The following is a 17,500-nucleotide window of genomic DNA, read 5'->3' as shown; positions in this document are numbered from 1 at the left end:
CTCTATTTTATTGGGCTGTAGGCTAAGTGGTCAGTGCAGTGGGCTGTAGGCTAAGCGGTAGGCTAAGAGATCAGAGTCCAGTGGGAGAGTGTTTCATAAGAGAGATCAGAGTCCAGCAGAGAGCAGGGAGTGTTTCATAACAGATCAGAGTCCAGCAGAGAGCAGGGAGTGTTTCATCACAGAGATCAGAGTCCAGCAGAGAGCAGGGAGTGTTTCATAAGAGAGATCAGAGTCCAGCAGAGAGCAGGGAGTGTTTCATCAGAGAGATCAGAGTCCAGCAGAGAGCAGGGAGTGTTTCATCAGAGAGATCAGAGTCCAGCAGAGAGCAGGGCACAGTCACAGGATCGCACAGACGGATACAGAGCCAAGGACAAAGATGGAAAATGAGAGATGTGTGAATGAACATGTGGTCTGGTGGTCTCCGTGGCAGCGCCATCGCTCCGCGTTGGCCTGTAATTAGAGGTTCGCCTCTCCTTTAACGAGACTTTGGACAGAAGCCTAATTAATCAAGCAGAAGTATCGATGGCGGCTCGTATTAAAGGCCTTAATGAAATTAGCCGCTGCTCTGTGACTGAGAACAGACATTTAAATGGAGTGCGAGTGACCTTGAAATCAGACCCTCAGCTAATCAACTGCAAGAGAGGCAGGATTAGAAAGAATTCAAACCTTAAAAAACCTTCTATAATAATGATCAAATAATTACGAGAGCCGTCCTGAACCAGGAATCCCTGCACAGGGAACAAAACGGGAACATAATTTTACAGTATTATTAACTTTCATTATTTTATATGGGTCTGTCATATAAACTGTATTTTAAGGAGAAAAATCTCATCCAGTTTGAACTCCTCTGGCTCATTTTGGGCTAAATTTACAGTGTGCTTTACAATAGCATCACTCATCGTCTTCCTGGCTCATTATTCATGTTTTTTTTTTAAACGAAGGGGTCGTGAACTTGAGCGCAGAGCAGAGCGGAACCCCTCTGTTTGGATGTTCTGGGACAGATATTGTACACATCCAGGACGCCATTTTACGTCACGGAACATTCTGAGTGGTCAGAGTGGCCGGTTCTGGCAGCAGGAAAACTGAAAAAACATTTTTCCCCTCACAATAACAGTAATTTTCCCACCCAGAGAAATAATAATGTGCCTTGAACAAATGCCTAGCTATTCCTGCTTGTAGTTTTCTCTGTAATATTTCTTTTTTTTTATATTATTTCACACATACATATGAGTAACAGGAACTGATTAGTACCTGCACGGCAGCCTCACAGCGTGGGTGTGTGTGTGTGTGTGTGAGAGAGTGTGAGTGTGAGTGTGTGTGTGTGCGAATAGGGATGCAGTTCATTTCATGAACGGATGTTGCCCTTAGGTTCCCTTTGGTGGCTTCACAGGGCAGATTGAGAGGTTTGATGGAGCACTGGGATGAGAAGCAGCAGAACAGCAGTGGTGTGAAGGGGGGGGGGGCTGTGTAAATAGAGGAGCTGGGGGGGGGGGGGGGGGGGGTCATGGCTGAGTGCTTCAGGAAACCAAGGCGCCTTTGTGGTTCTCTGTCCGACACCCCGCTACAAACACACACACACACACACCCCTCTCCCTCATTGTCCACAGCGAAACAAAGCGTGCCCCCCAGACCCATGTCAACCGTGTCACATTCACAGCCTGATCTGATTGTAGGAGAGATACAACTAAAGCCAAATTAACAAAAAAAAATGGTGAGTGTATGTGTCTGAGTGAGTGTCTGAGTGTCTGTGTGTGTGCGTGTGTGTGTGTGTGTGTGTGTGTTTGTGGAGTGTGTGGAGTGTGTGTGTACGTAAGCTCTTGGTGTGGTACAGCTGTTTCACACTGACCCTGCGATTAACACATCTGATGGGGCTGTTGTGGTGTTTTGAGTGCGAATGAGATGAGATACTAATTTAGATTTACACCAACAGGGGATCTGACTTTCCCCATCAAGTTCATCACTGTATGAAGTCATTTTAAATCCCTGGAGTAAAAGCAGGCCCGGATCAGCTCTGCAGTGGGTGTGATGAAATCCCCCCAAAAATGATCAGCTTTACGTGAGTCTGATTTCATTAGTTAATATGTACCCACATCTAAAATGTTGCTTGCCTTTGAAAATTTCTGTGGCAGCATAAAAGTGTGTGCACAGTTTGGAGTGAAAATGCATACAGCTTGCAGAGAGTCAATAAGTGAGTGTCATTGATAATCAGTGTACATTTGGCCCATTGATAACCGCATTGATGCGTCAACTGAACTGCTTTGGACATGCATGTTCAATCAGAGGATACTACAGCCCCCATAATTCACTTGGTTTTGTAAGCTGTTTTAGCCTGAATGAGGTCAACTGAACTGCTGTGGTGAAATGAGGATCCTGGAACTCTGATTCTGTGTGTCATTTTATGTTGAGTGAGAAAATGTCTCCATTGATTCGTGTAAAAAACAAAAAGGGTTCTCCAAAGAATATCTCCGCTGCCTCTATTGCTCTGTGTTGATTTACAACTGAACAACGTCTGATTGGCTGAATTAAGGGTGCCAAGCCAAATTTCCTGTTTGGTCATCAGCTTAAACTACAGCTAATGCTGACATAGGCTAACGTCGACATATGCTAATGCTCATATATGCTAATGCTGACATAGGCTAATGTCGACATATGCTAATGCTCTTATATGCTAATGCTGATGCATGCCAATTAAGAACAGGAATGATGTTACAAGAGGAATCTGAGCTAGCATATAAACCTGAGCATCTACACTGAATAATGAGCCAGGAAGAGTCTCCATCATCTCCACTAGGAAGGCTAGTGAAAACAAACACAGGGGGGAAGAGATTGAGGTGAGTCCTTGTATAGACGTGAGGAGATTTTGGATGTTTTTCCTGTTGAAGTAGTAATCCCATAATTTTCCTATTACATCTGGGCTGGGGAACATGTGCTGGACATATGGAATCTGACTAAAACAAATCCCCATCACAGGAGGCATAATGCTAAAGGCAACCCAGCAGAAGGGTGGGGTGTTCCCCCGGAATGTTCCACCCTGTGCACATTCAGTTCGACACATTTGTGTTCACACGCCAATGTACGTCATCAAAGGTCATGCAAACCACACTGTTGTCCACGTCCTGGTTGGCTTCTCTCAGGCTCGAGTGAAATCAAGCGTTTCCTCAGACGCTATCAGCCTGGCTTCCACCTGGGCGTGTGCAGGAAATGTGGAGCCACGGGTCCCCCAGGCAACACAACGCTCCCAGAGTTCCCCTTTCCTTTAAGGAGACCTTCTCCTACACAAGGACAGAGACGCTCTCTTCCAACGCCTTGGCCTGGACATTGGAAGCTTCAACATTGGACCTCAGTCAACATAGGGTCTTCACTTTTGACCTTGGTCAACATTGGGCCTTCACTTTGGACCATAGTCAACACAGGGTCTTCACTTTGGACCTTAGTCAACATAGGGTCTTCACTTTGGACCTTAGTCAACATAGGGTCTTCACTTTGGACCTTAGTCAACATAGGGTCTTCACTTTGGACCTTAGTCAACATAGGGCCTCCACTTTGGACCTTAGTCAACATAGGGTCTTCACTTTGGACCTTAGTCAACATAGGGTCTTCACTTTGGACCTTAGTCAACATAGGGTCTTCACTTTGGACCTTAGTCAACATAGGGTCTTCACTTTGGACCTTAGTCAACATAGGGTCTTCACTTTGGACCTTAGTCAACATAGGGTCTTCACTCTGGACCTTAGTCAACATAGGGTCTTCACTTTGGACCTTAGTGAACATAGGGTCTTCACTTTGGACCATAGTCAACATTGCGTCCTGAATAGTTGGGAAATAAAAGGCCCCTTTGCCTGAGCTGAACGGTATTAAAGCACAGGCTGGAGCTGCAGATGATGCATTTCCGCAGTATTGACTCCCAGCACCACTTTAGCTTTCTCTTCTCTGTGTTTAATGCCGCATATCGATCTCATTGCTGCTACAGAGTATGCATTGAGCTACTGATACTGTGTGTGTGTGTGTGAGTGCAAGAGAGCAAGGGCGAAATGGAGAGAGAGAGGGAGAGCAAGAGTGAGGAGGAACTCCAGTGGAAGACCAAGCAGCTCTCCTGCAGTTCCGGGCCATGATCACGATCAGCGATAATGTTCATAGCGATAATGTTCATAGCGATAATGTTCACAGCGATAATGTTCATAGCGATAATGTTCATAGCGATAATGTTCACAGCGATAATGTTCACAGCGATAATGTTCATAGCGATAATGTTCATAGCGATAATGTTCACAGCGATAATGCTCATAGCGATAATGTTCTTAGCGATAATGTTCATAGCGATAATGTTCATAGCGATAATGTTCATAGCGATAATGGGTCGCGATCGTTGTGATAACGGTCATAGTGATAACGGTAACAGGCCATGATCATGGCAGGAACAGTCATAGCGATAACGATCATAGCAGTAAAGGTCATAGCGATAACAATCATAGTGGTAACGGGCAGTGATTGTGGTGATAGGGGGCTGTGATTGTGGTGATAGGGGGCTGTGATTGTGGTGATAGGGGGCTGTGATTGTAGTGATAGGGGGCTGTGATTGTGGTGATAGGGGGCTGTGATTGTGGTGATAGGGGGCTGTGATTGTGGTGATAGGGGGCTGTGATTGTGGTGATAGGGGGCTGTGATCATAGTGGTAACGGGCAGTGATTGTGGTGATAGGGGGCTGTGATTGTGGTGATAGGGGGCTGTGATTGTGGTGATAGGGGGCTGTGATTGTGGTGATAGGGGGCTGTGATCATAGTGGTAACGGGCAGTGATTGTGGTGATAGGGGGCTGTGATCTGAGCGGCCTGCTGTCAGGCTCCCAGTGCCCATCTGCTGTCCACAGTTCAGCGTTGCCCTACAGGGGCAGAAAGTCTCCTGTTGTGGGAAGATTTACTGGCAGACGTGTTCCCGGCCGGTTTGCATTAAGACCAGCCGGTCTCACCCCCCCAGAGCTGTAATAAAACGCACACGGACGCTCTTTCAGGAGGAACTGGATCTGCTCAATGGACATTCCCCCAAAGCCCCGCGCCCGGGCCTCACAACCAGCCCATTCATAAAAGCAGCAGAGAAAACATAAATACGGCTGTCTGTGTGTGTGAGCCGGGGAAGTACAGAGGAGGGGGAGAGGGGGAGAGGGGGAGAGGGGGAGGGGGGGAAGGAAAGAAGCAGAAAGACTATGGTCTTCTTGTCAGTGATTTCTTGATTTTGTTTGATTGTGCAAGGATTAAAAATATATACTTAGGACTGTATATTACACAAGCTATTTGCGCAGTTGTGAGCTTGAACTTGGTTTTGTGTGCTGTGTGAATGCACTGAACCATGTTGTTTGTGTTAGAGGACCTGTTGCCTAGCACCTGTGTTTTGCGAAGTGAAAGAAACCAGGGATGCATATTTTTACCGGTGGGGCGGTGGGGGGGTGGAGGGGGGGGTGAAGCAGCCAAGTCTCAGCAGTGAACAGGAGAGGAACAACTTAACACAAAACACACTGGGGAGGGGAGGGGAGGGGAGTTCATTCAGAAAAGCAGAACAGCACAGAATAGCAGAACTAATGTTGCAGTCCAAACTGAATGTAGTTTACACTGTTTCACTCCTGCCTACAGAACTGCAAAATGGAGGCTGGATTAATGACCACATCCTGAGTTTTCAACAGTCTGTTGAAATGGTTAATTATTGGAGTATAACAGAGTCAGGCCCTTGGCTGAGGGACGACATGCTGTGGTTCTCCTGGGTTGAGAGTGCCTCACTCATGGAGGTGGACGGGAGTGAAACCACAGTGTCGTATTGCAGAGTGCGAGCACACTCAGGAACAAGACGTGGAAGGTAGGAGGAGGCAGATAATTTTCCTGTGTAAGTTAAATAATAGAGAGCCAGAGTTTTGTAGTCTGCACAACAGGGTCTTCTGCGTTTTGATACCCCCACCCCCCCCCCAACTGTGAACCCCTGACCCTTTCCTGTGGGCCAAAGGAGACTAGATTCATGGCGGGGGAAAAAACCCTGAAGATGCAACAAAGAACTTAACATCCCTTAGCAGCTACATTGCTGGTTAAGCTCCTCAATTTCACCTCATCTCAAGTGGAAGAATGATTTATGCCTCCCAAATGTTGCCATCATCAGCCATAACAATAGAGTTTTAAGAAAGCACTGAGCGTAGGTCTTGGGGAAACTGAAGAACACGGGGGGAGGAAACGGGCCTAGATGAGTTTGCCAGACATGGAGGTGTTGCACAACAACGTTAACCCCCCTCCCCTCCGGAACTGACATTCCTGAGTTCAGCTGCTCTCTTCCCCCCTGCCCCTCCCCATGTGGGCCAGATAAGTCTCTGCTCTGACTGTCTGTCATCGCCCAGACCCCTCAGACCCCTCAGACCCCCATCGCCCAGACCCCCAGACCCCCATCGCCAGAACCCCAGACCCCCAGACCCCCATCGCCCAGAACCCCAGACCCCCATCGCCAGAACCCCAGACCCCCAGACCCCCATCGCCCAGAACCCCAGACCCCCATCACCAGACCCCCATCGCCCAGACCCCCAGGTACCGTGGGTCCTAATTTATTATATAATTATATTATATAATTGTTTTGGATTGAGGGTTGCCAGTTTCCTGTCTGCAGCTCTGTAATGAAGCCTAATGACGAGGAGAACCTTCTGCTCCTTAATGGAACATACCTTTCTGCCCAATTGTGTAGTTTGGCTCCCGTTTGGGTCGCTAGGAAATCTTGCGATGTTGTCTTTAAAAGGAGGAACCAAATCCTGTAGACCAGGATAAAAGGATTGAAGAACTTGTTGGAAGGATACAGCAGTTGGGCCTGAAAGGGCTGATCCTTGTCTGAGCAGCGGAGTGATCACTGGGGCTGGTGTGGCTAACGTAGGAATCAATCACAGCCCCATGCCACAAAGTGCAGCTGAAGGGACCGTCAACAAATTGCCATTTAAATTGCACATTACCCACACAGTCCAGCCCATGAATGGGCAGAATGTGTCAGGGAGAATAGGCACCCGTCAGGCGGGGTTAAGTGAGAGTGACCCCCCCCCCCCCCCCCCCTCCCGCTCATCCCCACTTCCTCTCGCTGTCACGCAGCGGACGGGAACAATGCCCTCAGGGCACACCGGCCAGCGTGGCCCTGCCGAGAAGCTTCTGCGTGTCTGAATGTTTGCACAGGGAGTGTCGCTGGGGTCAGATGTGCACGCTCCCTGGCCCGGATCCAGCCGCTGGAAGAATGCTGCTCTTGAGCAGCAGTTAAGTCCTGAGTGACAGGTTCTTGTCTTCTGTCAGAATCGGGCTTTGACTTCTGACTCCGTTTTTCCATGGCAACGATGGAGACAAAAAGGCAGCAGTTGACGGTGTCACCGAGACCACCTCTAACAGGCTGACTGGTTGATACTGGTTGATACTGGTTGATGGGCATCTTTATTCAAAATACAGTGCGCTTTGAGAACTGCTGGCTTGAGATGATGGTTATCTTTGGATGATCTTTGGTGAAGTGTGTGTTGATTGTGAAGCTGTGCTGTGACCAGGCTCTGTGTGTGAAGAGCCTCCCTCCTCCCGCCTGTGCACAGCAGGGCAGGCCGGCGGCACGAGGAGAGCAGCAAACGGCACAGTTTGTAGAGAGGGCTACGCCCTGCCAGGGCCTAGTCAACAACCAAAGCTGTTGACTTTCTTAACAAAAACAGGAAACCAGTTCAAAGGCAGCCCTTGTTATTGCACTGTGCTAGAATTTTCCTTTTCATTCACCCCCCCTCAAGCACACATTAGAGACAAAGGTGGCTCTTTCAATCACACACTCTTGAATTGCCTTTCACCCACTTCCTGGGCAGTGACGTGAAACCTTCTTCCCCTCAAACACATGTAAATCTGTGAGAGAGCCAGAACCCCCCCTCCCCCCGCTTCGGCTCAACCCTAAAACACCAGCACGTACATTATGGATCGGTCTTTGCAAAATGATTTCCCTTCAGGAGATATGTCTACTCACAATAAAAGTGGTAGGGCAGCTGCAGACACACGCACACACACACACTCACACACACACGGTCTCACACACACACACACACACACACACATGCACACACACACGCTCTCACACACACGCACACACACACACACACACACACTCACACACACATGCTCTCACACACATACACATACACACACACTCACTCAATCACACACGCTCACACACATGGACACACACACACACACACACACACACACTCACACACATGGAGTCACGTATACTCCAGGTGCTGTACTTACAGTTTTCTGAGTGGAAGTCCGGGACAAACTGCTCGTCGCTGTCGGGAACCTGAGCTGCAATGAGAAAGTAGAAGAAGTGGAGTCAGTATCCAGAGCTGCTGAGGTTAGCGCTCTAGGGGGTGGGGGTTTAGGGTTTAGGATGGCTTTGGGGTTTAGAGTTGGGGTTGAGGTTCAGTGTTGAGGTTGAGGTTGAGGTTGGGGATGGGGTTTGTTTTATGTTGCAGCACTTTGGGCAGCACTTCACAAAACGAATTTGCAGAAGCTCATGTAACTAAATAATGAGAAGTTAATCTGTACAGCTTTGCTGATTTGTACATCATAATTGATGTTAATCACTGAATTAGTTCATTCTCGGTGAATACCCCTGCCCTGTATTCAGACAATAACGCAGCTCACTAATGCCATGGCACTTGGGTTAAGCAGCTCTGCGTGTTCAGAGAAAGACTCTGATTTAACGTTTAAAAGCCATTCTCTTTTGAGTGAATTACCGAACCAGCCAGCCCGTTCCTGCAGCCCCTGTGCATGCTGGGATCACTGCACCAGTATGGTGGCGCATTTTACAGAGATGGAAGGCTGTTGATCTCTCGCTGAAATCCATACACATGTTACACAAACATTCTGTGTTTTTTGGGCTCTCTCTCGACCGGAGGTCACCAGCAGCAGGAAGGTCCTCCATTAGCCCCCCACTCTGGGGGGATGGCCTCCGGATTCTGCTTTCCGTTCCACAGAAAGATGTGATTTATCTGATGGGTATAATCGCCTGGATGGGAACATTACGTCCATGTACATTCCAGGTGTTAATTAACCGCTAATTGGAGGGAAACTCTGACCCACAGGATTTGTGGGATACCGTCACAATGCAGGCCCCCATGTTTGGGTTATGGGTTTTGCCTGTAATCCTTCTTGAGGCTGAAATGATTAGATAAAACAATCAAACCCCATTTCTGCAGATGGATCATTGGCAGTTTCCACCAAATACATTGTTGAATACTAAATGTGATCCCACTTCCCAGTGTGACCTAGTGCATCATCAGCATTGCTGCTTCCTGGTGGGGTTTGTTCTCATCAGATCCGCAGCGTTCACGTTCGTCTCGATGTGGTCACTTCTAGCACTTCCCTCCAGGGTTTTCAGCGCCCTTCCCTGGTTCTGTTCGTGAGCTCTGCTGTCCGCTGCTCTGGATAAGAGCATCTGCCAAACACCTGTAATGTAACTGGTGAAGAGCTGTCTGATCTGGCGTATACCGTTTCACAAAGGCTGCAGCCACACCTTCACGAAGAGCTCCCTGCTTGTTGGCCGGGACGTTCCGTGTTCTCTTAATAAGCCGCAGCCTCTCCCTGAACTCTAAAATGGCCGACCTCCTGCTGCTCAGTGTCTGTTTATCATTGAAACCCGAGTCTGTGTGCTGTGGTGACCTCGTTCCTCTGGACAGATGATCAATATTATAGGGAGGGTGGGGGGGGGTTTGTGTTCAACAGTCCCCATTGCGCATGGCTCCACCCCTTTGTAGCAATGAAAAAGCGGATTGGGTTCTGCGTAAAACGTACTGGGCGGGGCCTGTATCAGATCTTGGTGTAAGGACAACTGGCTGTCCTTCCCCTGGTTCTGAGGGACGCAGGGCTGGTTCTGAGGGACGAAGGGCTGGTTCTGAGGGACGAGGGGCTGGTTCTGAGGGGCTGGTTCTGTGGAAGGCAGAGCGGATCGGGGGTGGTGTGTCTGCCTGACTGCTATACCACGCAAACACAGCCACTGAGCCTCATCCAACCCTGCACCCTGCTATACCACGCAAACACAGCCACAGGCCACACCTACAATGGGCACTTTTCCAACGACTGCTTTTTAAAAAACCATTACAGACTATTACAGATGCTATGCTCACCATTACCTAAGAGCAAGATCTAGTATATAGTGTTTAGCTAGTATGTAGTTTTGAGCTAGTATCTATCACCCTATCAAGCGTGGACTTGAAAACCCCCAGCGTTTCTGCCTCCACTACACTACACTACACTACATACCGTATGCCACCAAGGCCTTCACACGGCTTCCATTGGCTTGGGACTCCTCAGAGAGGAGCTGGTTTAGGTGCATCGGGTGAAAAATCGGGTGTATATTCTGCGGCGCTGATAATCATTTCAATACCGAGTAGAGTAAACAATCCCACCCCCACTTCCTCTTTTCCCATTTCTCCTACAGACACTTGGAGGAGCAGTGGCATACGGACATGGTTTAACTGCTGCAGCACACACACACACACGCACACGCACACACACACATTCAGTTGTCAAAATGGCAATCAATTTTTACAGAACATTTCAGAAGTTGCTCCTATATATTAAGCAATTACTACACCATCAGACACACACACACACGTTCCAACACACATCCCGAAATACACATTTAATCATAAGCCACTGCAGACAGAAATTCTCAGTCCGCCTCCATTGTCAGATACAAAACCAGAGATCTTCTTGATGGAATCGGGAAGGCATCTGAGTAAGGGCCTCTCATCTCTTAAAAGCATTAATGACAAATTCATGACAATCGCCAAATTCCAAGGTACACAATTTTTTTTTTTTTAAACATCCATCCATCCATCCATCCATCATCACCCGCTTATCCGGAGTCGGGTCACGGGGGCAGTAGGCAAAGCCGGGTATTCCAGGCGTCCCTCTCCCCAGCAACGCATTCTAGCTCCTCCTGGGGGATCCCGAGGCGTTCCCTGGCCAGGAGAGATATATAATCTCTCCAGCTGGCTCTGGGTCTCCCTCGGGGTCTCCGCCCAGTTGGACGAGCCCGGAAAACCTCCAGAGGGAGGCGCCCGGGAGGCTCCCTTCGGATGTCCGAGCTCCTCACCCTATCTCTAAGGCTGAGCCCGGCCACCCTACGGAGGAAGCTCATTTCGGCCGCTTGTATACGCAATCTCGTTCTTTCGGTCACTACCCAAAGCTCGTGACCATAGGTGAGGGTTGGGACGTAGATCGACCAGTAAATCCAGAGCTTCGCCTTCCGGCTCAGCTCCTTCTTCACCACAACGGTCCGGTGCAACGCCCGCATTACTGCTGACGCTGCACCGATCCGCCTGTCGATCTCACGCTCCCTTCTACCCTCATACTTGATACTTGAACTCCTTCACTTGGGGCAAAGACTCATTCCCAACCCGGAGGGAGCAATCCACCGTTTTCCGGCAGAGAACCATGGCCTCGGACTTGGAGGTGCTAACTCTCATCCCGGCTTCACACTCGGCTGCAAACCGCTCCAGTGCGTGCTGAAGGTCACGGTCTGATGAAGCCAGCAGAACCACATCATCCGCAAAAAGCAGAAATGCGATTCTGAGGTCACCAAACCGGACACTCTCCTCACCTCGGCTGCGCCTTGAGATCCTGTCCATGAATACCTTCCAGTACCCTAGAGTAAGCTTTCCCAGGGAGGCTGAGGAGTGTGATACCCCGGTAATTGGAGCACACCCTCCGGTCCCCCTTCTTGAAAATGGGGACCACCACCCCGGTCTGCCACTCTACAGGTACTGTCCCCGAACTCCACGCGACACTGAAGAGGCGTGTCAGCCAAGACAGCCCAACAATGTCCAGAGCCTTCAGCATCTCAGGGCGAATTTCATCTACACCCGGCGAGTTGCCACTGAGGAGCTTTTTGACTACCTCAGCAACTTCCACCAGGGATATAGGTGCAGATTCCCCCGAGTCTTCAGGCTCTGCCTCTTCCACAGAGGACGTGTTGTTCGGAGCTCCTCGAAGTGCTCTTTCCACCGCCCGACAATATCCCCAGTCCGGGTCAGCAGTTCTCCTCCCCTGCTGAAAACAGCCTGAGACAAGCCCTGCTTTCCCTTTCTGAGTCGTCGGATGGTTTGCCAGAACTTCCTCGAGGCCAACCGAAAGTCCTTCTCCATAGCCTCCCCGAACTCCTCCCATACCCGGGTTTTTGCTTGAGCGACTGCCGAAGCTGCAGCCCTTCTGGCCACCCGGTACCTGTCTGCTGCTTCAGGGGACCCCCGGGCCAGCCAAGCCCGAAAGGCCTCCTTCTTCAGCTTGACGGCCTCCCTCACCGCTGGTGTCCACCAGCGGGTTCTTGGGTTGCCGCCCCGACAGGCACCGATGACCTTCTGGCCACAGCTCCTGCTTGCCGCCTCTGCAATGGAGGCTTTGAACATGGCCCACTCGGACCTTCTGTCCCCAGCTTCCCCCGGGATGCGTGAGAAGTTCTTCCGGAGGTGGGAGTTGAAGACCTCGCGAACAGGGGCCTCCGCCAGACGTTCCCAGTTCACCCTCACTACACGTTTGGGTTTACCGGGTCTGTCCGGCAGCCTCCCCGGCCACTTGATCCAACTCACCACCAGGTGGTGATCAGTTGACAGCTCTGCTCCTCTCTTCACCCGAGTGTCCAAGACATACGGCCGCAGGTCTGATGATACGACCACAAAGTCGATCATCGATCTTTGGCCTAAGGTGCTCTGGTACCAAATACACTTATGAGCTACCCTATGCTCGAACATGGTGTTTGTTATCGACAATCCATGACCAGCACAGAAGTCCAATAACAAAACACCGCTTGGGTTCAGATCAGGCAGGCCGTTCCTCCCAATCACCCCCCTCCAGGTTTCTCCGTCATTGCCCACGTGAGTGTTGAAGTCGCCCAGCAGAACTATGGAGTTTTTTTAAACATGCTAATTATAATTTTTGTAAACACGTGTATTCATCTGCACTACTTAACACCTGTTTACACACACACACACACACACACACACAAACACACACGTACACACACACACACACACACACACACACACATACACACCTGTTTACTGCACTACCTAACACCTGTTTACTGTAATTACACATACTGCCTGGGGTGAAGGACTGTCCTAAGTATTGTTCCAAACAAGTTCTGTTTGTCACAGAAAAACATCCTTGGCATGTCACATACCGGCTGTCGCCTGGTGTTAATCACGTAGTCAGTTGAACAATTTGAATACGTTTTTTTTGTTCAGAGGTATGACTTTACAACAAGAGCCTCCTTCAACAAGAAAAATATCACCTACTTATCGCAGCCACAGATTGGCCAATGAGGTCCTTCACAGCATGGTGACTTTCAGTGTTGAGCGGTAGAGTCACTATGGTCTGTGTTCTTAGTACATCCAAAGGAACACAAACTAAGCCATCTGCATAGAGATGACCATTCAATGATTGTGCTCTCAGACTTCTGATTCTGGTAATGGTTTGGGTCTGGTTTTGAAGAAGAATAAGAATAAATCTTAGTCCACTGAAACAGACTGGACCAAAGACGTTTCCTGTGCTTGTGAGAGAGTTAAATTTTCACCCGTTTTTCATATTGATGTTTCTGGAATTAAAATCTAGTATGGGTTTGGTTCTCTGGCCCCTTGCCGTGAAGAGAATACTCTAAGAACCGAACAGGTTCTGTACTCCTTTCAGCCTGAGCGCTCTGTGACCAAGGCTCTGTGTTCATCCTGAGAGCTGTGCTCTGTGAGAGACTCTGTGTTCAGCCTGAGAGCTGTGCTCTGTGAGAGACTCTGTGTTCAGCCTGAGAGCTGTGCTCTGTGAGAGACTCTGTGTTCATCCTGAGAGCTGAACTCTGTGTTCAGCCTGAGAGCTGAACTCTGTGAGAGACTCTGTGTTCAGCCTGAGAGCTGAACTCTGTGAGAGACTCTGTGTTCAGCCTGAGAGCTGAACTCTGTGAGAGACTCTGTGTTCAGCCTGAGAGCTGAACTCTGTGAGAGACTCTGTTTTAGCATCTCTGAGGCCTCCCTGTTCCAGACACCACCAGATGTTCTGAGCAGCAGAAATACTTCAAACATCTGGCCTGTCATTGATGCTGGGGCGGGCGTGAGTCACAAAGCAGGTTGGGGCTTCTAAAAGAATCAAAGGCCTGACTGCTTTCATTCTCGTTTAATTCCTAATCTCTTTAGAATAAACAAATGATCTTTAAAGAAAAGTAAATAAGCAACACTGAAATTCTAAATTCATGATTGAACACTGAGCCCAGACCTCATTATGCTTTGATGGAAGTGTTCCCTGGGTTCTGCACTGATCGTTAACCTCACCCCCCGTGTCTTGATGCGTTTTGGGCGGTGAGATGATTTGTGCTGTTTGAGTTAAGAGCTTGTTGAGCTCCAGATATATAATAGGCACCTCCAGCTAATTCGCCTGATTCAGATAAATTATATCTTATTTGCTCAGCAGACACATTTATCCAGAGCAACCTGTGCTCCTCATATTTTAACATCATAGAATATGTGAAAGTGTACATCCCCATTTGTGCATGCATTATGAGCAATTTCACATTTGCTGAAGGTCAGTCATAAGCAGGAACCACACAGGGACTGAAGTCTACAGCCTTAAGGCCTGTGCACACTAAGAACCATAACTACTATATATATACAACTATAACGACAATGACACCAGCATCACCAGTCCCCTCAGACCCCAACCTGCCCATGGGTACCCCTCAAACCCCAACCTTGCCTGGGGGTACCCCTCAGACCCCAACCTGCCCATGGGTACCCCTCAGACCCCAACCTGCCCATGGGTACCCCTCAGACCCCAACCTGCCCATGGGTACCCCTCAGACCCCAACCTGCCTGTGGGTGTACCCCTCAAACCCCAACCAGACCATTCTGAAGTTTAACCCCCCCTTTGTTTTACAGACTGCAGCTTTGCGGTCCCGCTCCTACAGCGTAAAGGACCTTGCGATGGAAGGTAAGAGAAACAGAACAGCGCTTATGACAACATGTTCGCAGAATGCATGAGGAGTGCTCACCCCTTCCTCTGAAGCAGTGTGCTGAAGGGCTGGACAGTCTGAGAGGCCAGTTCATATGTGGGTAAAATATCATTTTCACTCCCAAAAAAGAGATTACATTTCAGTGCTATTTTTACCTGCAATGAATAATTTTGTCACAAGTCAGACATGACATGATGATATTTATGATCACTGAAATAATGATTTTGAAATTGTGATCCAGTTTCAACAGATTATCTGCTACAGGATTACACAGGGCCCTCATTAGTGGTATTTTGAAAATGTGATCAAACATTTGAAAGGCCTGCCATTATAGCAGAATGCCCCTCATAAGATGGGGCTCATCCTCCCTGGTGTGTTATAATGTGTTATAATGTGTTATACTCCCTGGTGTGTTATAATGTGTTATACTCCCTGGTGTGTTATACTGTGTTATACTCCATGGTGTGTTATAATGTGTTATAATGTGTTATACTCCCTGGTGTGTTATAATGTGTTATAATGTGTTATACTCCCTGGTGTGTTATAATGTGTTATAATGTGTTATACTCCCTGGTGTGTTATAATGTGTTATACTCCATGGTGTGTTATAATGTGTTATACTCCCTGGTGTGTTATACTGTGTTATACTCCAAAGTGTGTTATAATGTGTTATACTCCCTGGTGTGTTATAATGTGTTATACTCCCTGGTGTGTTATACTGTGTTATACTCCATGGTGTGTTATAATGTGTTATACTCCCTGGTGTGTTATAATGTGTTATACTCCATGGTGTGTTATAATGTGTTATACTCCATGGTGTGTTATAATGTGTTATACTCCCTGGTGTGTTATACTGTGTTATACTCCATGGTGTGTTATAATGTGTTATATTCCCTGGTGTGTTATAATGTGTTATACTCCCTCGTGTGTTATAATGTGTTATACTCCCTGGTGTGTTATACTGTGTTATACTCCATGGTGTGTTATAATGTGTTATACTCCATGGTGTGTTATAATGTGTTATAATGTGTTATACTCCCTGGTGTGTTATAATGTGTTGTACTCCCTGGTGTGTTATAATGCATCAAATTCAAAACATTGGTGCTAGCCTTCCAAGCAGTTAAGGGGTCTTCCCCAGCTTATCTGCAAAAAATCATCAGACCCTACACCCCTGCCAGACCTCTTCGTTCAGCCTCCACAGGCCGCTTGGCACCTCCCCCTCTCAGAACCTCCACCTCACGCTCACGACTACTGTCTGTTCTGGCTCCACGGTGGTGGAACGAACTCCCCGTTGAGGTCAGAACTATAGAATCTCTCCCCACCTTCAAGCGCAAGCTGAAGACACACCTCTTCAAGCAGCACCTCTCCCCATCCCTCCCTACCTCCCTGTGAACTTTAATTGTTGTCTCTGTGACTTGCTTTGTGTATCGGTATTTTTAGTTGGCTAGGTAAGCAGTGTTTGGATAGTTAACTTTGGTCACTTTTGCTCTGTTTGTTTGTTTGTTTGTTTGTTCAAAAATAAATAAATAAATAAATAAAAAGGGCCCTTGTCCTTATCTTTGTTGTACAGGTAGCAGTTGAAATTGTACTTCCCTCTAGGGTCTTTCAGCGAACTTATCCCTGGTTATGGGTATGCACTTTGTTGTACGTCACTCTGGATAAGAGCGTCTGCCAAATGCCAATAATGTAATGTAATGTAATAATGTGTTATACTCCCTGGTGTGTTATAATGTGTTATAATGTGTTATACTCCCTGGTGTGTTATAATGTGTTATACTCCATGGTGTGTTATAATGTGTTATACTCCCTGGTGTGTTATGTGTTATACTCCCTGGTGTGTTATACTCCATGGTGTGTTATAATGTGTTATAATGTGTTATACTCCCTGGTGTGTTATAATGTGTTATACTCCCTGGTGTGTTATACTGTGTTATACTCCATGGTGTGTTATAATGTGTTATACTCCCTGGTGTGTTATAATGTCTTATACTCCCTGGTGTGTTATACTGTTATACTCCATGGTGTGTTATAATGTGTTATACTCCCTGGTGTGTTATAATGTGTTATACTCTATGGTGTGTTATAATGTGTTATACTCCCTGGTGTGTTATACTGTGTTATACTCCATGGTGTGTTATAATGTGTTATATTCCCTGGTGTGTTATAATGTGTTATACTCCCGGGTGTGTTATAATGTGTTATACTCCATGGTGTGTTATAATGTGTTATACTCCCTGGTGTGTTATAATGTGTTATACTCCATGGTGTGTTATAATGTGTTATAATGTGTTATACTCCCTGGTGTGTTATAATGTGTTATACTCTATGGTGTGTTATAATGTGTTATACTCCCGGGTGTGTTATAATGTGTTATACTCCATGGTGTGTTATAATGTGTTATACTCCCTGGTGTGTTATAATGTGTTATACTCCATGGTGTGTTATAATGTGTTATAATGTGTTATACTCCCTGGTGTGTT

At 47.7% G+C, this 17,500-nt stretch overlaps 1 protein-coding gene across 4 annotated transcripts in view; it reads right to left on the bottom strand.

Moving 5' to 3' along the window:
* Nucleotides 1-17,500, bottom strand: part of LOC133114574 (ETS translocation variant 4-like) — a 39,786-nt gene that overhangs the window by 14,297 nt on the left and 7,989 nt on the right. For all 4 annotated transcript variants that reach the window (XM_061224081.1, XM_061224078.1, XM_061224080.1 and 1 more), the window contains one exon: nucleotides 8,273-8,326. In XM_061224081.1, coding sequence (XP_061080065.1) covers nucleotides 8,273-8,326 — 54 coding nt within the window. The remainder of the gene's footprint in view (nucleotides 1-8,272; nucleotides 8,327-17,500) is intronic.

Source organism: Conger conger, chromosome 16 (assembly GCF_963514075.1).
Source record: "Conger conger chromosome 16, fConCon1.1, whole genome shotgun sequence".
Classification (NCBI taxonomy): Eukaryota; Metazoa; Chordata; class Actinopteri; order Anguilliformes; family Congridae; genus Conger; species Conger conger.
The sequence above is the reverse complement of the archived record's forward strand: the minus strand, read 5'-3'. Positions and strand labels throughout refer to the sequence as shown.